This window comes from Heteronotia binoei, chromosome 4 (assembly GCF_032191835.1).
Source record: "Heteronotia binoei isolate CCM8104 ecotype False Entrance Well chromosome 4, APGP_CSIRO_Hbin_v1, whole genome shotgun sequence".
NCBI lineage: Eukaryota > Metazoa > Chordata > Lepidosauria > Squamata > Gekkonidae > Heteronotia > Heteronotia binoei.
In genome coordinates, this window is record NC_083226.1 from 153,262,289 (window position 1) to 153,285,256 (window position 22,968).

The 22,968-nt window shown below is 42.8% G+C and overlaps 1 protein-coding gene across 1 annotated transcript in view; it reads left to right on the forward strand.

The window, feature by feature from the left end:
- The window catches only part of OXCT1 (3-oxoacid CoA-transferase 1), a 79,594-nt gene extending 57,062 nt beyond the window's left edge, over nt 1-22,532 (forward strand). The window contains exons 14-17 of the mRNA XM_060236039.1: nt 8,636-8,725; nt 16,382-16,462; nt 17,039-17,140; nt 19,873-22,532. Of these exons, the coding sequence (XP_060092022.1) occupies nt 8,636-8,725; nt 16,382-16,462; nt 17,039-17,140; nt 19,873-19,914 (315 nt within the window). The 3' untranslated portion in view covers nt 19,915-22,532. The remainder of the gene's footprint in view (nt 1-8,635; nt 8,726-16,381; nt 16,463-17,038; nt 17,141-19,872) is intronic.
- The last annotated feature ends 436 nt before the right edge of the window (nt 22,533-22,968 follow it).

The following is a 22,968-nucleotide window of genomic DNA, read 5'->3' on the forward strand; positions in this document are numbered from 1 at the left end:
TCGGGAAAGCCACTACTATTTCACCCCATCGCGTTCCAGATCACCATCCCCCCATTGGTACCGACGGTACTATAGGTCACCATCTTCGGAGTCACATCGGTATCGGTACCATAAGGAACCACTTTACCCTCAGTACCGTGAGGAATCATTCCACCCTCGGTACCGTGAGATGGATTATCAGTACAGGGAACATCGACTTCGTGAAGACTCCTACCGTCCTCGGTACCGTGAGGAGGTCTCCTGTACTAGATCCTTCGGAAGCCCTCACCATCCAAGACGTTATGCCTTAGTATCTAAGCCATTATCATCAGCCAGGTCCACTTCAGTCTGTTCAATATCTTCAGAACAACAACCTGAACAGCCTTCCTTGACAACTAAGTCTGTGATACCTACCCAGCCTACTTATTCAGCTCCCACCGATGTTGCCATTGATGCTTCTGAAGAATCTGAAGCCGAGCAATCAGACTCTTCCCAATCAATGACTTTTGCACCTCATTCTCCAGCCTCAGATATTACCAAACCAGCCGACCTTTCACCATCAGAGGGATCCAAGGCTTACCTGGACTTACTTTCTAATATGGCTGCCGCCCTAAATATCAAACTCACCACTGACCTACCCAGAGTGATCAGACATAGTTCATGATTTGGTGCATGCAAACTTGCCGGCGGGCTCTTTTCTCCCTATGCTCCCAGTTCATCTAGAAGCTTTAAAAGAGGCATGGGACAAACCAGCATCAGTCCCACCTACATCCAAGAGGATTGAGTCTCTCTATAAAATTCATGCACCAGATTCAAAATTTCTGTTCAACCATCTGGCACCCAATTCTATGATCGTTCACTCATAATCCAAGTCTAAGCAGACGCGCCACCCGGTTCCACCTGAAAAAGAGGGGGGGAAATTGGATACTTTAGGGAAAAAGATCTACTCTCTTTCTACTGCTACTTCGAAAATTCACAACTATCTGGCGTATTTTTCGGCATACACATTTAATACTTTAGTCTCGTCCTTACCAGACTCAGCACAGAAACAGGCATCGCACATCCTTCAGGAGCTCTCTCGCGTCAGTATGCAGCAAATTAATTCAGTGCTTCATGCAGTGGCATGCTCATCTAGAACCATGGCCACGTCCATTGCCCTACGCCGCCATGCCTGGCTCCGTTCTTCTACTTTACAGCCTGACATCAAGTTCAAAATCGAATACCTACCTTTTGATGGTTAAGGACTCTTCAACGCCACTCCAGATGACATTTTAACCACAGTCGATGACAGCAGGAAAAGGGCTAAAAGGTTGGGAGTTAACCAGCAACAGTCTCAGCCAAATCGACAGAGAGTTTGGAAACCTTCATATTATAAGCGGCCCCGCTCACCTTAACAATCCGATTTCTGGAAACGCAGGACACCTCCAGCCAAACAGCCATTCCATCAAAAGGCCCTTCCACAAACCACAAAGAGGACGGCCCCAGCGTCAAAACAGTCTCTTTGACTTTCTCATACCGCATCTCTGTCCACCACAACATTTTACAGACATCACCAGACATCTTGCTCACATCACCAGACTAAGCCCCTTTTACCCCATGTGGGAATCAATAACATCAGATTCCTGGGTCCTGGTGATCATCCACAGCGGCTACATCATAGAGTTCGATTTGCTCCCAAAGCTCCACAGATTCATAACTACCCCGTCCCTCCCTTCCTATCCAAAAAGAAATCACCACCTTGCTGGACAAGGCAGCTATAGAACCAGTTCCATTGCAGTTCCATCACACAGGGTTCTACTCCCGGTACTTTCTGGTTCCAAAGAGGGACGGGGTCAGTGCCCTATACTAGACCTGCGCAAACTCAATCAGCACATTCGTTACAAGAAATTTCGCATGATTATCCTGTAATCCATTCTACCACTAATTCCAGAGCAGGCCTGGATTGCATCAGTAGATCTTCAAGATGCCTACTTCCACCTCACCAGCAGTCATCATCACAGAAGATTTCTCAGGTTTGCCGTCGAGGATCAACATTACCAGTTTAGTTCCCTTCTGTTCGGTCTTTCAACAGCGCCGAGGGTCTTCACAAAATGTATGGCGGTGGTGGCAGCCTCGCTCCGACAACAGAAGATCTCCATCTACCCATACATAGACGATTGGCTTGTCGTGGCTCAGTCCAAGGAGCAACTCCAAATGGACGTCTCTACCATCCTGGCTCTACTAGCCTCTACTAGGACTTCAGGTCAATCTAGCAAAATCCAACCCTATGCAGAACATTCAGTTCATAGGAGCACGCCTTTCTACTCTAACACACAGAGCTTACCTTCCGATGGACAGAGTGCACCATATTCAATCCCTTGCCACTACCATCATTATGCACCGTACTCAAACAGCCTTCATCTTCCAACATATGCTGGGTCTCATGGCAGCAACCACTTCCGTTCTGTGCTTTGCAAGACTCCACATGCGCCCTCTTCAACTGTGGTTTGTCCGGACATTTCACCCACAGCGACAACACCAAATGACCCTACTTACTGTTCCATCTTACATCCTACCATCTCTACAATGATGGACACTGGAACACCATCTCTTGACTGGAATGCCATTTATACGGCCGACCCTGTCTGCCATTGTCATGACCGACGCTTCGAAGTGGGGATGGGGAGCCCACTTGGGAACATTGACAGTTCAATGGGCAGTGTACGAAAGATTCCTCCACATCAACTGCCTAGAACTCTTGGCAGTTCACGGCCAACACATTCAGATCACTTCAGACAATATTGCCACTGTCTTCTACATCAATCGCCAAGGGGGCACTGCTTCCGTCCGCCTCTGCAAGCGAGTCATGTCCCTATGGCATTGGAGCATTGCGCACGACATATTTCTGACAGCTGTGCACCCACCTGGAGTTCAGAATGTGAAGGCGGATGCACTAAGCCGACACCTAGTCAACGATCATGAATGGACCCTCAATCGCCAATACCTTCAGTCAGTCTTCAAAATTTTCAGAGTCCCAGAGATAGATGTCTTTGCCTTACCGCACAACACCCAGTGTCCGCGCTTCTACACTTGAGGTCCGAGAGATGCATTCCTCCACCGGTGGTCGGGACCTCTGCATTACTTATTTCCACTGATTCCTCTCATCACAAGGTCACTCCAGAAAATCAAGCTAGATCAGACCAATTGCATCTTGATCACTCCATGGTGGCCTCGTCAACCCTGGTTCACCACTCTTCTTCTCCTGTCGGACAACACTTTCCTCCAATTTCCCAGAGTACGCGATCTACTCTACCAACAAGAAGGCAAGGTCCTACACCACGACCCTGGTCTTCTAAAACTGACTGCCTGGAAGATCAGTTTTTGAACATTCCTCAGGAGGTTCGCCATGTCATGCTTAATGCCAGAAAACCCTCCACTAGGAAATCGTACTCTCTGAAATGGAAATGTTTTTCGACCTATGCTTCCAATCATAATTTCCATCTTGAACTTTCCACTATAGCTCAGATTTTAACGCTGTCTCTTTCCAAGGCGGGACTAACTTATTCTTCTTTAAAAGTGCATCTGGCAGCCATCTCAGCCTTTCATACTCGCATTGAGGGATGCACTGTTTCTCCCACTCTGCAACTAAAGCCTTTATGAAGGGAATCCTGCACATCCAATCTGCAGTTCGTCAGCTACAGTCCACTTGGAGTTTATCTCTCGTCCTGAGCCAACTCTTAAAACCACCTTTCGAGCCTATGGCGTCTATCCCTCTGCACCTTCTGTCATGGAAGACGGCATTGCTGGTGGCACTTACATCGGGTAGAAGGGTCAGTGATGTTTTTGCTTTCAGGTCAGATCCTCCATACACTATCTTCCATCATGATAGAGTAATATTATGCCCTGACCCAACCTTTCTACCTAAAGTCGTTTCACCGTTTCATTTAGGAAAACCTTCTACTCTGCCTTCATTTTTCCACATCCTAGTGATGAAGGTCAATGGGCCCTTCACAATTTGGATGTGCGTAGGGCTCTTGCCTTTTACATTGAACAGACATGTTCTTTCCACACTGACACTAGACTTTTCATAACCTATGGAACCCGCAACCAGGGTTGCAAAATCTCAACCCAAAGATTTTCCAAATGGGTAGTTGTGGCCATTTCCTTATGCTACAGACTGGCTAAGCAACCTGTACCAGAACATTTACAAGCTCATTCCACTCAAGCCGTGTCCACGTCATCAGCCTTCTGCAAGGGCATCCCGATGGAAGACATCTGCGCTGCTGCGGTTTGGTCTTCTCCATCTACATTTGCCACGCACTACGCCTTAGACGTCCATGCTCGGCGTGACGCGTCCTTTGGACAGGCTGTATTATGTTCCATCTTTGACTGACGTCCCCAGTCTTCTATTCTGTAAGTACATTCCTTATTTTCTCATATGCCTACTTAACCTCTGTCCTTATTACAGATCCAGCACCCGCCTCCGGGCAAAATAGCTTGCCAGTCACCCATGTGTGGGACTGCACAGAGACCACAAAAAAGATGGACAGGTTTCTTACCTGTAACTGATGATCTTCGAGTGGTCATCTGTGCAGTCACACACACCCGCCCAGCCTTCCCTGCTGCTGGATTGTTTTAATTTTTCTACTTACTAGATTGCTCTATACAGCGGCTAGAAGAAACTGGGTGGGTGGAGCACCTCTCTCCCATTCTAGGCATGCACAATGGATGCCTCCTCCCCAGAACGAGAGGGAGTGCGCGCCAAAATCAACACTTAAGATTGCTTTGAATTCTCCGAGGTCGGGTTCGATCCAGATGGATAACCCATGTGTGGGACTGCACAGATGACCACTTGAAGATCATCAGTTACAGGTAAGAAACCTGTCCATCATTCAGCCAATATGGCCTAGAGGAAGATTCCTTTCTGACCCCAAAGACCTGACATGTTAGAAGCTGCCTTTCAGTCTTTATGCTAAAATATTTTCAGTTTTTTAACATTATAGGAGTGATTATTGGTACCTTATTGTGCAACATGTGGTTTAACTGGAGAGCCAGTTTGGTGTAGTGTTTATGTATGTGGACTCTTATCTGGGAGAACTGGGTTTGATTCCCCACTCCTCCACTTACTGCTGCTGGAATGGCCTTGGGTTAGCCTCTGGCAGAGGTTGTCCTTGAAAGGGCAGCTGCTGTGAGAGCCCTCTCAGCCCCACCCACCTCACAGGGAGAAAATATATACATAAATATTATGTGTCAATGATTCTTCATCCTGCCCTTCCTCAAAGGAATTTAGGGAAGTTCTGTAGACCTGAACTCTTATCTTCTTTTCTGCTCGTGGTATACAGAACTTCATGGAAGAGCAGGAGTGTGGTTTTCACCTCTCTCCTCTTTTCCTCACAATGCCAGCTTCCACTTCAATCCCCACAAATATATCTGGGAGTTGAATATCCCCTCACAGGCAGAATTTCAGGACGTTATAGTAGTGGAAGAGAGAGCAGTGGGGGAGTCATAGTTCAGGCAGCACTGTTCCATTCATTCTGCATAGGATCCAAGCCATGTTCCTGCCCCCCCTTTTCCCCCTGATGTCTGTCCTGTAATGTAGATACCACTGCGAGAGAGAAACTGACCAGCTCAGGGTCACTCAGTGAGCTTCATTTCAGAGGAGTGTATGAATCAGAAGTTGCGTTCACACGACGACTGTTTGCAAATTTGTTTAACATTGTAAAATCTAATAGGAAATGGCATTAAAATGGATTATTTAGTGTGTGTGAATGCATCTAGCATTTCTCTGCTCCTACTCTGATTACATATAATAAAATCTTTGAGATTATCAACACAGATTTAGCAGATACCATTTAAGTGGGATGTGTTCAGCAGTTTACATTTTTTCCAAAACATCCTGGGTAGCCCTTTACTGTTACCTGCAGACACAAATTCTCTCTTCTGCTCCCATTCATCCATCCCCAAGACCCTCAAGCCTGGGTTATTTAAAGGAGATCATCCCTACCCAGTTTTGCTTTAAAAAATAATTAAATTGTCAAGGCAGTTGCCATGACCAAGGGGCTGCAGATGTCACACTGAGGATGTAGGAACAGATTCTCCCTCTTATTAATGTTCTGACCTGCTGTGTAAACTCAATGGCAGGTATTGATTAGTGCACGTCATGTGGTAAGGCTCTTTAACCAGCTGCCATTATACAGCAACTTTTAGCAATTCTTCTGTAAAGAAAATAGCATTTTAGCAATTTCCTAGCTTTCCTTTGGTCTTTCTTTTCCTCCTCCTCTTCCTCCTTTCTTTGGAGATAACAATAATTTTGTAATTGTCCCATTTTTGAGGCTGGCAATCAATGGGAGAGAAAATGACAGAACAAATATATTTTCAGACTGATTTGCCTTCATTTTAGTCCAGCAAATGTACATTTTTACGTGGGAAAATGGAAAACACAGAAATTGAAAAAGATCTTTTTTATTTTATTTTTTTGAAGAATGTAATGTGCTGTTTTGGGCAGAGGATATTAATAATGTTTCTTACTGAATTTTACAGTAAAGGTATATTTGAAACATATTCTCTCAGGGAGGAAAAGAAAGTCATCCAGGGTTTCCTCGCTGCTAGTTGTGGATACGTTATTTTTTTTTTTTTGCAGATTTAGAAATTATTGAAGTTAACATACTGCTGAACATGGGTTTTCATGCAGTTATTTTTAACCTTTGTGAGCTCTTTCAATGGAAGGAGAGTATTAATAGAATCTCATTTAACACCTTTGGGTACTTGTACATCTTGCAGTGCTGAGTCTGGTTAACTACCAGCCTCATTTCTAAATGCTTCTAATTGGGTGCCCCTTCTTTGAGGAGGGCCTACGGCCTCTGCAGAAGGCCTCAGGTCCAGTTCTCAGCATCTCCAGTTAAATGGATCAGGCAATAAGATGTTGTGAGAGACCTCTGCCTGAAACCCTGGAGAGCTGCTGCCGGTCTGAGTAGACAATACTGACCTTGGTGGACTGATGTTCTACTTCAGTATAAGGCAGCTTCATGCTATGTTGTGATGGTGGCGTGGTTGATTCCTGGAATGCTGGTGCTGCATGGCAGTCTTCAGAGCAGATGCCAACCTTTTGGGAGTCTGAGTGACTGTTCAAGAGGAACAAAGCTAGTGAAGGTGAATTGGAGACTGAATGGAAAGAACATTTCAGAATCCAGTGCAATCCTAATGAGAGTTAACACCATCCTAAAACCTTGTATTAATTTGTGATTGTATTAATTTATGATTTTTTAAAAAACCAGGTTATTATTAATGAGAGGCTTACTATAATTGACATTTTATTTGATTATGCTGGGTTTTTTTTAAAAAAAAAAATACCCCTATTTTAATCCATCCTTTGGGGCAGTCAGCCTAATTTTTTCCTGGAACTGATCAACAAGGAAGTGTATTTTGAAAATGTGAATATGAAATTAGTCTAAAGCAGTTATGGAACTAAATTGGGTAAGTCTGTCTTTGACAGATCATGGAAAGAGCTTGAGGGTGCACTGGCTTGCGGAAAGAGTGCTTTGTTGCTAAGAGTGCCTTCTTTCAGTTAGATCTTGAACACAAATTGTTTCCCTGTTTAGACTTATGCTCCACTGGTCCATTCTACTGTGGTTTGTAGCTTGGATTACTATAAAACATTCTGTATGGGGGCTGCTTTTATTTATTTATTTAGACTATTTATATTCCACCCTATCCCAAAAAGGGTTCAGGGCAGATAACAACGTTATAAAACATTATAAATAACAATTAAAACATATTGTATCAATAAAACAATACAATTTAACCATAAACGGTTACAGGTGGTGGCTCAGTTAGGCATATGTTATATAGATTAAGAATCTGGCACAGTAAAGAGGTAGTTTAATATTATAGCAGAGATGGTACGGTAGCATTTTCTTGTTCCTTTCTGCCGTGATACTCAACTAAAGGCCTGGCAGAATAGCTCCATTTTACAGGCCCTACGAAAAGGTAACAGTTCAGTGAGGGCCTGGATCTCCAAGGGGAGCTGATTCCACCAGCCTGGTTTGGATGGTCTGGAAGCTTCAGTTAACACAAAATGCGAGAGTCTTTATCTGGGACCAGCCACTTCAAACACCTGTCCTGAAAAGTCTTCATTGGTTGCTTAATTCCATAAGCCTTGCTTTTTAGCTTTGAGGCCCAACACAACCTTAATGAAATATTAATGTGTGAATGGAACGTTTTACAGTTTAGAACAGTAATTAGATAAATTTCCTCTCCCTTACTTTATGGACATCTGCGTGGCAGGGCAGGGAAACTTCCTACACAATATGGCATCTATTTTTCATGCTAAATGTTACCTGGGGGCAGAACCATGACTGGCTCTTATTAGCTATAATATTTGTTTCCGGCCTATCACTTCCTATTTGTGAAGTGGGAAGCTGAATTATTGATGTGAAGGTAATTGAGATAAAATTGTAAAGCATTTCTGATACTTAAAGAGTTGAATAAATTAATAACAATAATAAATAATTCAGGTAAAGCTGATTCGGTGTACATTTGCTGAATTCTGTATTTTTTTGTACAGGTTGTAGGTGCGTTTTCAGACTTTGAACGCCAGGAGCTTCAGACTGTTCTTAACATTGTTTTGTTTATAGATTTGTTTGTTTAAAACCTCTTTTTTTGAAAAATGTATTTCTAGGGCAAGATGGTGAAAGGAATGGGTGGTGCCATGGACTTGGTGTCCAGTGCAAGAACCAAAGTGGTGGTCACTATGGAGCACTCAGCAAAGGTAAAATTTGGTATCTCCACCCTGATTTCTTGAGACTGAAAACAGTGCTTCAGCTGAAGCTTGCCTCTGCTTGCCTCCTTTGACTTTTTCCTCCTCCACATGTCTCTGCCTTTTGTCACGCTCTGTGGAACAAGCAGTCTCCTCCTCTCTTCGTTGAGCCTCCTCCAAACCTCTTGCCTTCAACAAAGCTTTTCCTGAACCTTCCCTGTGCCTTCTGCTTGCTTGCCATCCAGCAGCTTGTTGCCTTGTTATTATCACTGCCTTGTTAATTTACTGTATGCTGCAAAATCCTCAAAGGTCAGGTTACTTCTTTATTCTGCAGAGAGCTCCTAGCACACTTTGAGCATTGCCTCAGAGTTCTGACGTTAGTGGCAGAGTCCATGGGAAATAGTGTGCTGTCGTGTCGGTGCTTAGAATGGACAAGTATTGTTATCAATAAATGAAATTACACAGTACTTCCTGGTTCCGCTTTTCAAGGCTTCTTTTATGTGATCATTTTCCACTGAAGACAAAAAGCAGTGCCAGTTTAGCATTGCTGGAATATCCGATATACAAATGCCTGAGTTGAGAAAGCATTAAGGAGGCAAAGAAGGAAGGAAGCAGTGCCAGCTCCAAGTATCTGAGCTCTAGAAGGTATTAAACAACTGCCAGCTCTCTGAATGCAGACGAATGTCTTTTAGCTCTTGACCTCCATCCACACTACATTCCATAACCTTGAAAGTAATAACGTCCTTTGTAGCTAGTTGTCCATTTTAGTGCCCTTTATCTGCTATCAGTGACAAAGTCACTGTGTGTGGCTGGTCTTGCAAGGCTGCCAGCTGCATATGTTTGCTAGGAACACGAAGAGAAATTTTTCAGACCTTCTTTGGAGGTTTATCTGGATGGCAATTCTGCTCACAAATGGCTTTTCTTATGGAATGGCCATCATCCTGAGGCTGTTCTGAGTTGCCTTAATGTTGTCAACCATATTATGAATTAGTGGCCTTCAAGGCATTAGAAGTCCTGATTTGAGTTGAGATCTTTCCTAGGTTGTGTCAGCACCCATGAGAGCAGCTCACTTCTGTTGTACAATTAGCTTGTCGTGAGTACCCAGCTTGCTGGAGGTAAAAACTGCAAAGCACCCGCACTCGGGCCTTTTCCGCTGCAGCCCCACAACTCTGGAACCAGCTCCCAGAGGAGGTGCGGGCCCTGCGGAACCTAGACCAGTTCCGCAGGGCCTGCAAGACCGCCCTCTTCAGACAGGCGTTTACTAATGATTGTACTAATGTTTACGGCTAGATTAATAATACTTACCGCCACTGTTAGTTTAGGAATGTTTTCATTACTGATTGGTTTTAATGTGATTTTAATGTTTTATTATTGTATTGTTCATTTATATGTTGTAAGCCGCCCTGAGCCTGCTTCGGCGGGGGAGGGCGGGATATAAATAAAATTTTACATTACATTATATTACAAAGTGAAGATGACTGGGGAAGGCAATGGCAAACCACCCCGTAAAAAGTCTGCCATGAAAACATTGTGGTGCAATGTCACCCAGGGTTGGAAACAACTGGTGTTTGCACAAGGGACTACCTTTACCTTTTTAGGTGCCTGTATACTGGGCGTACAGATTCTATATTTGTAATATAGGCTTTTTATTGGCATGTTTTTATTGACCTGGTCTTAATTTATTTTATATTATTTTATCGACCAGTCTTGTTCTATTTGGTTTGGATTTGTTGTCCTTTTTGTTTGTTTCAATAATTGTTCCTATTAGTGTGTTCTGGTATGCAGATGTTTACTGTGGTATTATAGGATACCTCGATGGCATGGCTGGGGATAAGGGGGACAGAATTCCAGGGGCTGCTGGTCAACCCTGGGAGCCCATGGAGTGGGGCAGTCATAGAATCATAGAGTCAGAAGGGACCTCTAGGGTCATCTAGTCCAGCTTCCTGCACAATGCAGGAAAGTCGTATGATTTACTCCCATACAGTGTTTGAGTTGGGCCTTGTTGGTGTGAGAGAAGGCCTTTACATGACGGCCCTTGGAGACTCTGATCAGTGAGAAGCAGATTTTGTACTCCTGAACAATGTTCCCTCTAAGCTGCTGAGTCTTGTGAGCAAAAATTCTACTTTGTGAGCTACTCGTATTAAAGTTGTGAGCTCCTGGCGTTAATAAATTATACTGCATAAATTATTGTGCTCTGGGGCCATTTTTCCTGAGCTGAGACAAAAATGTGTGAGCTGGAGGCTAAAAATCTGTGAGCTAGCTCAGGCTAACTCAACTTAGAGGGAACACAGCTCCTAAGGTAATGTAAGGATGTATGATCTTTGTCCCTCTGTGCTGGCATAGACAAATGAGGTTCAACGTGACCAAGTGAAAAGTAATGCACATTGGGGCCAAAAATCTTAACTATAAATACAAGTTGATGAGGTGTGAACTGGCAGAGACTGACCAAGAGATAGATCTTGGGGTTGTGGTAGACAACGCACTGAAAATGTTGAGACAGTGTGCAACTGCAGTAAAAAAGGCCAACACCATGCTTGGAATTATTAGGAAGGGAATTGAAAACAAATCAGCCAGTATCATAATGCCCCTGTATAAATCGATGGTGCGGCTTCATTTGAAATACTGTGTACAATTCTGGTCACCACACCTCAAAAAAGATATAGCATTGGAAAAAGCACAAAAAAGGGCAACTAGAATGATTAAAGGGTTGGAACACTTTCCCTATGAAGAAAGGTTTAAACGCTTGGGGCTCTTTAGCTTGGAGAAATGTCAGCTAAGCGGTGACATGATAGAGGTTTACAAGATTATCCATTGGACAGAGAAGGTAGAGAAAGAAGTACTTTTCTCCCTTTCTCACAATACAAGAGCTCCTGGGCACTCAATGAAATTGCTGAGAAGTCAGGTTAGAATGGATAAAAAAGTCCTTCTTCATAGCCCTTCTTCACCCAAAGGGTGACTAACACATGGAATTCACTGCCACAGAAGGTGGTGGTGGCTGCAAGCATGGCCAGCTTCAAAAGGGAATTGGATAAACATATGGAGCAGAGGTCCATTAGTGGCTGTTAGCCACAGCGTATTGTTGGAACTCTCTGTCTGAGGCAGTGATGCTCTGTATTCTTGGTGCTGGTGGGGGGGGGTACAGTGGGAGGTTTTCTAGTGTCCTGGCCCCACTGATGGACATCCTGATGGCACCTGGTTTTTTTGACCACTACGTGACACAGAATGTTGGACTGGATGGGCCATTGGCCTGATCCAACATGGCTTCTCTTATGTTCTTATAGCCCAAGAATTAGTGATATTCCACAGGCCCTCAAAAATATCAGCGGGTACAAATTATACAGGGAAGCAAACAGACCACTGAGGGTAGGCTGTTTTGGGAGCATTGTGGACTAGGAATACACAATGTGCATTTTAGAAATAATAAAAAATAACTGGGCCCTTGGCCCAGATAAAGGGTTCACAGACATTGGACTGGCATGGATATTAGAGACTAGGGTTAAGAACATAAGCACTTCTGTCTTTATTGGGAGATTGCCCTACCATTTGTGAAGTCCCGGTGTTTCTGATCCTTCTATTCTCATTTTTGATTATTTTCTGGCTATGGTTAGGTTTTAACCACTGCTGTAATAATGGGTGACAGTGAGATAACCTTTAACTGTGACATTCTGTAATACATCAGTACCTGGGGTTATGGCAGCTGTCTTAAAAGCCATCTTTCTTTTCTGCAAGTCTTTCTCTTTCAGTCTCTACAGGATGCTCAGAGGAGATATTACATGACCTTAAAGGTATACCTGATGGGTTGAGGAACGTTTTGCTTAAAAATAGCACAGACAAATTGTTACTGCACCCGGGAAGAAATGCAGAAGGCCTTTGAATGTAACAAATACAGCAATATTGTCATTGGGTGTTCCAGCTGTTTTTCTTTAAGATCCATCATAGCCCTTGAGCAATCTAGCTGCCGTGAATTAGAGACGTACATCATAACTGATACAAATTAAAATCAAACAATCACATACAGCACAAAGCCACCCACACAAAAAGAATGTTTGAGAAATCCTCCCTTAAAGAATGAGAGAATACACACACTGAATGAGAGAATACACACACTGATCCCCCAGTGATGAACAAGAGTTTAAAAAGAATCACCTCCGCTGCAAAATTACATAACAGTCTTCTGAGCTGCTTTTTTGAAATGTACAAGCGCAACCAAAGACTTGGAAATGAAAGGGCACGAAGTTGTTACCTAAACTATTCATGATGTTAACGACGTAAAAGGTAGTTTCTGGTGTTGTAAATGGGTGCCAGCATGGTACGTTGGCTCATAGATCTTTGCATCTGGATTCAGGCTACCTTCAGATGTCCTGACTAGTTGTGTTGGTCTGTGAGCAAACTCTTTTGGCATATGAAGCATGTGACTGCAGCAACAAATCTGTGTTTGTGCCTAGCAAACTATCTCAGAGTTAATACAGATCAGACTTAGATCCATATGTAATGTTTCTCTCCGTAAAATTCAATATTTGGGATAAATTCCTCTCACTTCCATGTACATAGCATTTTCAAATCTGAATGTTGTTTTGAGGATCTTGCATATGAATCTGAAAAGAAAAACCCAGCTCCCTATCTTTCGTGTAAAATCTTCGTGAGCTGAGATATAGATTCCCCCCTTCGGTATTAATGAAATACAAAATGTGAGAGATGCATTGATGCAATGTCAATATGAAAAAATCCTTAGATAGGCCATTGATTAGTTGGGCTTTTTTCCTGGAGTGGTCAAGAGTCTGAAATGGATAAAATATAGAATTTGGTCACCCAATGAAGGCATCATCATCGTCTTCTCTTCCTTTCCCTCCTCCCTTCTTCAATAAAAGCAACCTTCAAGAAGAGCAGAGCAGACTTTGATTAGCTCATCAAAGAAGCTCCTCTTGTAGTAATATTCTTTTGAGCAGAGCAGTAGGGCATAAATGATATTACGATCAATGTCTTGTATCAATTACTTTTGCCCCGAAGCACTGGGGTTCCAGTTTTTTTGGAAAACCAATGCCAATGCAGAAAGGGAGGGAGGAGTTTGGATTGAAGCTACAGAACTAGGAGACAGAAGACCACTCCTTACCCCACCACCATTTTCCTGAATCATTTACCCTCCTCTCGGTTGCTACTTACTCTCCACACAGGCATGTTCTGATGCACGGAAAAATAGCAGCTCCAGGGGCAATTTAAATTGGAAAGATGTCACAAGAGGAAAGTTAAGCTGACCTTAACCCCTGTATGATGTGGGTCCTCCCGTAGTGCTATTAATGTTTAAAGAACCAAATGCATCTCTTGTTCTCTCCACAGCCATCTCTTGCTGTATATCATTATCATTCTTCTCTCTTCCCTTTAGAACAGCCCTTCCACTCTCCTTATCCATGAACCCATACTCCTCCTCCTCCCATGAGATTTCCATTTGCATCCACTTCTGTTTGACCATTTTCCCTTTACATACTTCATGCCCCACATCCTTTCCTGTAATCCTAATCCCACACAGTGCCTCTTCCTTGACTTCTGTATCCTAGTTTATCATTCTTTCTCCCCCCACTTTCATCCTCTTTCACCTTCTTTCATCAGCCTTCTCCCCAGCTCCACAATGCCCATCTTGTGTATGCACATATCCCCACTTTGCTGCTCTGTCCCTTGTTTCTGCCTTGCATCCTTCGTGTTCTTCTTTCCCTTTCCAATCCCAGCCCAGGAATGTTTTGGAGGAAGTAGTGGCAATGCCAAGGCTGTCTCTCACCACATAACCCTACCAACCAATTCTTGGCTATTGCCTTCCAGTACTGCCCATTTCTTCAGATTCCTAGAGCTATTTGGAGCCAGCGTTAATTCATTCCCAATCTATTGGCTGTTGCTCTTCTAGCTGCTGCATCCCTGTGAGCATGTGCAGTTCTTAAGAGTGTGTTTGGCAGGAGGGTCCTCCCAAAAGGGTATGTGACAGTCAGCAAGCAGAGGCATGCTTGCTTAATATAGGCAGTGTTGCTAGGATGAGAGTGAGTTAGTTGACCTGATTGACAGCTCATGGAACTCCCTCTGATTGGAGAACTGTAGCTAAATGTTGAGAAGAGTGTGACAGGCAGTTGGAGAGTTGGAAAGTGAATGAAGGAGAAGTTGGTGGCTTGTAAGACTCTCCACTGTGAGAAGAGTCTATACAATGGCGTCTGTTGCAAAGCCAGTGTGGTGTGGTTTTGGGAAAAAAAGAGAGGCTCTGGTGGAGACTAGTCTAATAGTATAAACAGTCTCTGTGTGAAACAAGGAAACAGAACTTGAGAAGGGAATAAGTTTTCCAGTGTGAAAAGATTGTCATTCCAGATGATAAGGATTTGGCAGTTGGTTTGAAGTGACGTTGAAAGGCGTTAAACACACCAAAAGCCTAGGTTATTGATCATTGACCTTAAATAGAAAATAATAATGATCTTGCCAGCCAAAAGGGGCTAGTTGAAAAACCCTAGTCTTTAACAAAAGGATAAAGCTGAGTATATTCTCAAGACTGTGTGATTAACCAGTGTGAAATTCAAAAGACAATCTTTAAGAAAAAGCATGGTAATGTCTGTTGTGCCTTCAGTAAAATCCAAACAGCCCTAAGTCTAAAAACGTCTCTTGTTTATTCAGCAGCATAAGGTGCAGTTCTGTGATTATATGTAACTTTCAGTCTACCAAATCAAAATGTCAAACACTATGTAAATATCAATTCTCTTCATCGCCAGTTTGTTTAGATAAACCTAAAAACTGTTTAAATCTTTAGGAGTGCCTAACATGCAATTTCTGCAGGGGAATTTTGGTAAATTGATGCAACATCAGGGTGATCGTTTTATAGAGATGACTAATAAGACACGGGCTCATAGAGGAAAGTGAAATTTCTTGCATACCTGTGGTGGGGGAAATTTCTTTGTGCTTGAACCTCTTAAACTTTTTAAATTGTCTGCACTCCACTACAGCTTTATAGTGAGTTAGAGTGATGATCTGGAAATTGTTGCTCATTCTTAGTGATACTACTGGGAAATCTAACTACCCAAACTCCCCCAAAAATCTAATACATACAAATTAAAGCTTAGCTTCCATAACTATTAATAAACCAGAGTAACTGAAAGGTCAGATTGCAGTTTTGGTAACTGCCTTTGGGTGGGCCACGTCTGCAGTGCAAATGGAAATCACCAAGCAACTGCTTTTTTGGAAGGAACCACATCGGTATTGCTGTTTCTCAAGTAGAAGCATCTCCAGTATCAGAAGAAACCACGTAATTTATCCCCCTCATTTGATTATTCTATATAGTTGACACTAATGCTGGGTTGAGAAAACAGACCCAGGTGGAAGTTAGTAAACCAGGGCAGAAATGTCATGAATGAGGGGGATCAGACATATGAGACCTAATCTAGTTCCTTCTGGAAGATGACATCAGTTTTACAGAAGTCTGCTCAATAAGGTTTCAGAAATCATTGAGTACTTGTTCCTATAATGTGGGAGCCCAGAATAATTGAGTAGTAAATGCAGAAATGCCTTCATAAAGGGGCTGACCACAGTTGAGTGATGGAATTGGCATATATTTGTGGAGACTGGGCTTTGTGTGTTCAAAGGTAAACTTTGACATTCTTGACATTCGAAACATTCAACTGGTACTTGTTTCTGGTTTTACTCTAGGGTAATGCTCACAAAATTCTTGAAAACTGCACTTTGCCAATTACTGGGAAGCAGTGTGTGGATCGCATCATAACAGAAAAGGTACCTTACTCTTACTTCTATTTCATCTTAGATACTGGGGAGACATTTTTAGCTTCACAATATCTTTATAAGGTTTGGATCCAGTGTTGTTGGATGTGGATCTCTCCAGTATTTCCCTCCTTCAAGCAATTCATAACCCCTGGAAGGATTATTCGGGAGGACCATTGTGGACAAATACCCACCCATATGTCTTCCAAGCAACAGCTTTCACTGACTGGGGTATTAATGGGCAAAAGTGTGAACACACGTTAAATTGCCTTACACTGAATCAGACCATCAGTTCATCAAGGTCAGTATTGTCTACCCAAGACTGACAGCAGCTCTCCAGGGTCTCAGGGTTTTTCATATTACTTACTACCTGATCCTTTTTTAACTGAGATGCTGGGGATTGAACCTGGAGCTTCTGCATGCCAAGCAGATGCTCTGCCAGTGAGCCACACACACATGTGGAAAGGGAGAGTCCATATGCATCAGGAATTGGTATTTAACAGTCCAGACATTGTCTACATCCTTCTTTAATTTGTATAGTTTTCCCTTATTGTTCAAAAGTGTTAACCAGCAATCTAATTCTCATAGGCTGTTTTTGACGTGGATAAGAAAAACGGGCTGACTCTGATTGAAATCTGGGAAGGTCTGTCTGTGGATGATATCAAGAAAAGCACCGGTTGTGAATTTGCTGTAAGTCATTGTTTGTTTGATTCACTGTAACTTGTTTATGTCTCAGGAACGGGGGTGGAATTCTAGCAGGAGCTCCTTTGCATATTAGACCACACACCCCAGATATAGCCAATCCTCCAAGAGCTTACAAGGCTCTTTTTGGTAAGCTCTTGGAGGATTGGCCACATCAGGGGGTGTGGCTTAATATGCAAAGGGGTTCCTGCTAGAATTCCACCCCTGCTCAGGAAGTAACTTAGTAAAGAAGCAGATGACATTTCCCCATCTGGCAAAGGGAAGCAGGTTTCTACCTGTGATGTGCCTGTACTGAACATATAAAGGGCTGGTGGAAGGTCTTCTGCAGGGCATTTCTGGGCAATTTGGAAACAAGGCATAAAAAGGTATTTGTTTACAAAAACAGGTGTTTCGACGTGATTGGAAGCATTTTATTTCCTTGCTTTCAAATGGCACAAAGAAAGGAAAGGAACTTCAGCTGTGAGGCTATGCAGTTAGTTGCTTAAACTGTTCATTGTATTATAATTAGGCCCTTCCATTAATGTTTATTTTACAGAATTTTACAAGCAGCCATCCTTGATCAGCAAATTCTTTCCTTGATTGAACTTGCTAAGAAATTGTTTCCAGATTTTTTAAAAAAAGAAGTTTGAAATAGTGTAGCTTCTGCTTACTGTGATAACACTGAGGCTTATTTTCTTCTAAATGTCAGATTTTATTGTGTAGCCAAAGCCATTGCAGTGTTACAAACACAATCGGTCAAAAGAATGTATCTGCAAAACAGTAATGCAAATAGTCTAGACAGCTTCAAATAAAACCAATTTGTCAGCCTTGCCCTTTAGCAAGCTCAAATCTACAAACTCTTTCTTAACTTTTAGCAGCTTGTACAATGAATTGTGCAAGCTGACAATGTAATGGCTGTCCCATAAAATGGCTGATCTTCTAGGAATTTATATAGGCAGTGGAATATAGTGTTGTAGGTCTTCAGTGTGCCCTGCGGCAGGGGTGGCCAAACTTGCTTAACATAAGAGCCACATTGAATAAGTGTCAGATGTTTGAGAGCCGTAAGACATGAAAATCAGATGTTTGAGAGCTGGAAGGAAGAAATAGATGGGGAAGGGAGGAGGGGAAAGAAAGCAACTTTAAATGCATTCTCCAAGCTGCCAGCTGGCTTGGCTTGGAGAACTGATCTAAAGAGTCAAATCCCTTGTCCAAGCCTGCTGACAGGGCGGTGGGGGGTTTGAGAGCCACACAGTATGTGTGAGAGAGCCGCATGTGGCTCCTGAGCTGCAGTTTGGCCACCCCTGCCCTGCTGTCTTTCAGGAAGTGGGTCATTGATGAAGGAATCCTTGCCTGAAGCAGGCAGCAGATGGTTGGCTTGCTTCAAAGGAGAGGGGAAATAAAGAAGGAAAAGTTCTGGAAATGTCATTTTCTGAGGTTCAAGAAGACCTAACAGTGTCTGAAAGCCAGCTCTATAAATCTAACAACTTGGAGATTTTGCAGCAGGCAGTAGATACATGTTGGGGGGTGGCAACCTCCACAGCCAGCTGTCTCCCGGCCCAGGTGCCCCCCCTGACCCCTAGCTGTCCACTTCCTCATCCCCCCACTGCTTCTTTAAAAGCATGCAGACCACTCTATGATCTCTTTGCCTGTTGCCAGGGCAACTAAAACCATGGCGGAACTTTGGTATTCATTGTGTCTTGAATTTGGTCCCCCCCCCCCACCAATATCCTGCCCCTTCCTCCAATGAGTTTAGGGCAGTGTATGTGGTTTGTGAGGCAGATTAGTCTGAAGGTACAATCACACACACACTAAATAATCCATTTTAAGGCAATTTGCTGTTAGATTATACTATGTTTAATGGGAAAATCCTCTTGCAAACAGTCATAGCGTGAATGCACCTTGAGAGAGAATGACTGGCCCAAGAGATCGGTAACTGTCGACCCAGTTGTCCTGCACAGCCAGCAACCCATAGGCAAGAGAGATAACTGGAAGTTGTAGTATCTGTGATGAGGGCATCTTGACAGCAGGGGATGGACATGGAGCAGCTGCCTTGGTCTGTCAGCCATTGGGGCTATTGGCAAAGCTTTTTTAAAAAATGGGTAATAGGTGTTTCCCTAAGTCATGGCAAAGCCTAAGCTTCTATTGAAACTGCTTCTGATTTGTGGTGTCAAACTGGATTAATTTGGATAACTAAGGAAAATAATAAGAGCCCCGTGGCGCAGAGTTGTAAAGCTGCAGTACTGCAGTCTGAACTCTCTGCTCATGACCTGAGTTCGATCCCAGCGGAAGCTGGTTCAGTTAGCTGGCTCCAGGTTGACTCAGCCTTCCATCCTTCTGAGGTCGGTAAAATGAGTACCCAGCTTGCTGGGGGGAAAGTGTAGATGACTGGGGAAGGCAATGGCAAACCACCCCGTAAAAAGTCTGCTGTGAAAACGTTGTGAAAGCAATGTCACCCCAGAGTCGAAAACGACTGGTGCTTGCACAGGGGACTACCTTTTAAAAAGAAAATAATGGGGTGTCAACAGAGTAACATCCCCCCCTCCTGGGATACATTGGCAGTGTTATTTAAAACAGCATTACTGCTAGCTATCCTGTAGCACTTCAAAGGTGCTATTGGGCTCTTAATTTTTTGCTACAGACAGACTTCATGGCTACTCATCTTGTACTAACTATCCTGATACTGTAGTAAAGCTTATTGAAAGTCACAGTATGTATCATATTCTTTCTCTTCCCCCTTCTAGGTATCACCAAATCTCCAACCAATGAAGCAGATTTCAACTTGAGGGAATAGATGACGGGGTTTAACTTCCATGCTTCCAGCAAAGGGGAATCAAATGTCTGTTTTTGCAATTATGCATTTTAAAAAAAGAGGTCTTTGTAAGTAGTTTCTGGTAGTTAGCATCAGGCTGACCGTGTCACTATAACTATGTAAATGCTCGTTTGCACATGACATTACAGTACAGTTTCCAGAAAATAATACCCATTTGGTACCTAGCTAATTTATAATCATCATCACTCTGTCAATAAGCATTAGGAAGAGATAATGCCTTGTAAGTGTAACCTTAACACCGTAACCTCGTGCAAAGGCAGAGGTCACTTTTCCACGCACAAATCATTCAAAACTGCAAGTGCCTGTGCATTGGCTGCAATTGCGCACACAAAAAGGGGGGAAGAATCACATGGCAATTTGGTGGCGATCTAAAATATGCATGTAATGAGGTATTTGTCAAAACGGCACCCTTATTTACAGAAGGTCACATAGATTAAAAATCTATACACATACAAAATTATTAAAAATTCATGCAAAATAGTTTGTATTCTACGATCACAAGATGCAAGAGCAGCACTTGATGGTTTCAAAAACAAAATAAGGCAAATTTCTAGTCCTTTTGGCTGAAAAGGTATGCTTTGTCTGGGAATACCAGGTGAGAAACCAGGAAAAGGAATTTTGATTTTTGGGAGAAGGGGCCTTCATTGCACTGCATAGCTTCTTGAATCCCTCCCTCCTCCGGAAATGGCTAACAAAAGCAGAACAAAATCTAAAAAGTAGTGATGCAAATATAGATCAGAGAATCCAGTTTTCCTTAGGCAGAATTTGGGTTATCATGGTGTAGGGTTTTTATTTGTGCAGAATATACACAGCTGTGGCTGTATACAGAACAAGTAGTGAATGTAATTAGATTTTGGTTCTATTGGAATGGACACTGCTGTAATGGTCTTGTGATTTACTTTTTACTGACCTTTTTAATACATACATGCAGAATTGTGTAGTTCATTTAAAGTCTGGATTCTGCCTTTCCCATTTTAAGCAGTGGATCATTTATACAAATGTCTAGAGAAGTCAGTAAAGTGGAGTTTTGCTTTTCCATTTGCTGTGTCATGTACAGGCCGTGAAGCTTTAATATGTACTATCTAGAACTGGACCCCTTCTTATCTCCTTGAAAGTCAGTACAGACCTTTTTCTAGGCTTCAGAAATCCCTTCCAGATGATTCCAAGAAGTTTTACGCTAGCCTTCCCCCACTCCAGAGTTTCCTTAAATGAACAGTTGAAGTCAAAATGTGCAGCACTTAAGAAAGGTTTAGAACAAATGGAGTGTGTGCAGGATAACTTAGATGCGTTGGGATGAGCCTGCTTGCGAGGATGGTATGATATAAATTGATGAATAAATATATACAATTTTGAGAATCAATTAAATTGGTGGATTTGGCTATAGGAGATCCTTAAATTCCTTGATGAGACACAAATCTTATTGAGCAATAAGGAATCATAGAGTGTCTATGACCCTGTGAGGTAGATTAGGCTAAGTAATTTAAGCATCTTGGGACAAATGTCTGCGGGATTCCCTGAGTTGCTCTCTCTGTGAGGTCCATACTTTTGTTGCATGCGGTCATCAGGTTTGTTCAGGGGGGGCTGTAGCTACCCACCCCTGGTCCCATCTTCTGCCAAAAATATGTCTCTGTGGTAGTGATAGGGAAGCAAGAAAATGCAAGGGAGGAACCCTTTGTCCATTAACTTCTGCTCTTCACTTGTATGATCCAATATGTTCAGGCATACTGATTTCTGCAGCTCTTAATGTGAGGTTGAACTTTAATACTTTGATAGAGTCTGTTCTGTTCCCCCATCTCTGGCTACTGTTACCTGAGCTGGTTAGAATCAGGGCGGTAGCTGGGTTTCTAGTGTATTACTGGGTTTCCAGTGTATTAGTTATGGGAAGATGCCTAATTACTATACCGTTGCTCAGGAACTTTGTCCCTAAAGAGGAGTGGGGGCATTATTTCACTAATGTTGAATTGGGGGCAAGCATGTTGTGGTAGGGAAGATCCAGATATAGCATCATTTGTATGATTCTCAACACTACGAGTGAACCCGCTGACTTCTCTGTGGCACTTATGGAAACATCCGCCCTCCTTTCCCCCACAACAGCATTAACACAGTCCAGTTTCTTCCCACAGTGTTCAAATCCAACAGGAGCAGTCCTTAAAGGGCTTTGGGAAGTTAAGAAATACTGGTCCTCTTCTCTCTTTCATGGTCTGTGAAGAACTGAATGCCTGCAACAAGGTCTAGTGGGTTATTGATGACGTTGTTACCTTGGGTGGCCAGGCATTTCGCAGCAGGAGGAGGCAGAAAGCACTTAGTAACTGTCAGGCTACGCATAATATAAAGCTAAATAATGACAACAGTAAAATTGAACCAATCCTCTTGGATTTCAAAAGCCTATGTATTTTCCCCTCCACTCCACACATTATTTTCCTTCATATTTTGTGTACCATTATACTTGGTTCTGTCCTTTTGTAAGAAAAAAGTGAACCTTCAGCTTATCTTAACAAATGTACTGTCAACTGTGCATCAGCGTCTTTTTATATGTACTTGCGAACAGTCAATAAAACAAATTGCACAAAACTGAAGCGTTAAGAGTTGTTTTAAGAAAGTCTTGCTGCAGGCAGACTTACTGAAAAGGGCATGTCCTAGTGATTTATTGCAACATCAAAATATCCTGTTCTTCAAATAAATAGATCATTCAAATGTGTGGAGCACTGTGTGTGTGTGGTGGGGAGACAATGGTTGGATCCAAAAGATGCTCTGCAGGTGAAAGCAGGTGGTTCCCTCACCCCTTCACCCAGCAGCCTCCTGTGACATACAGGCATAACCAAGGGTACTAACAAAAAACTATACAGGTCTGGGGTTGCAATAAGGAAGAGGGATTTGACAGGATCACCCCCTTCTTTCTTGTCTGTCAATATAGTACCTGTAGGGTTTGTAGCAGGGGTGGCTAAACTTGCTTAATTTAAGAGCCACAGAATAAACATCAGTTGTTTGAGAGCCAAAAGACATGAAC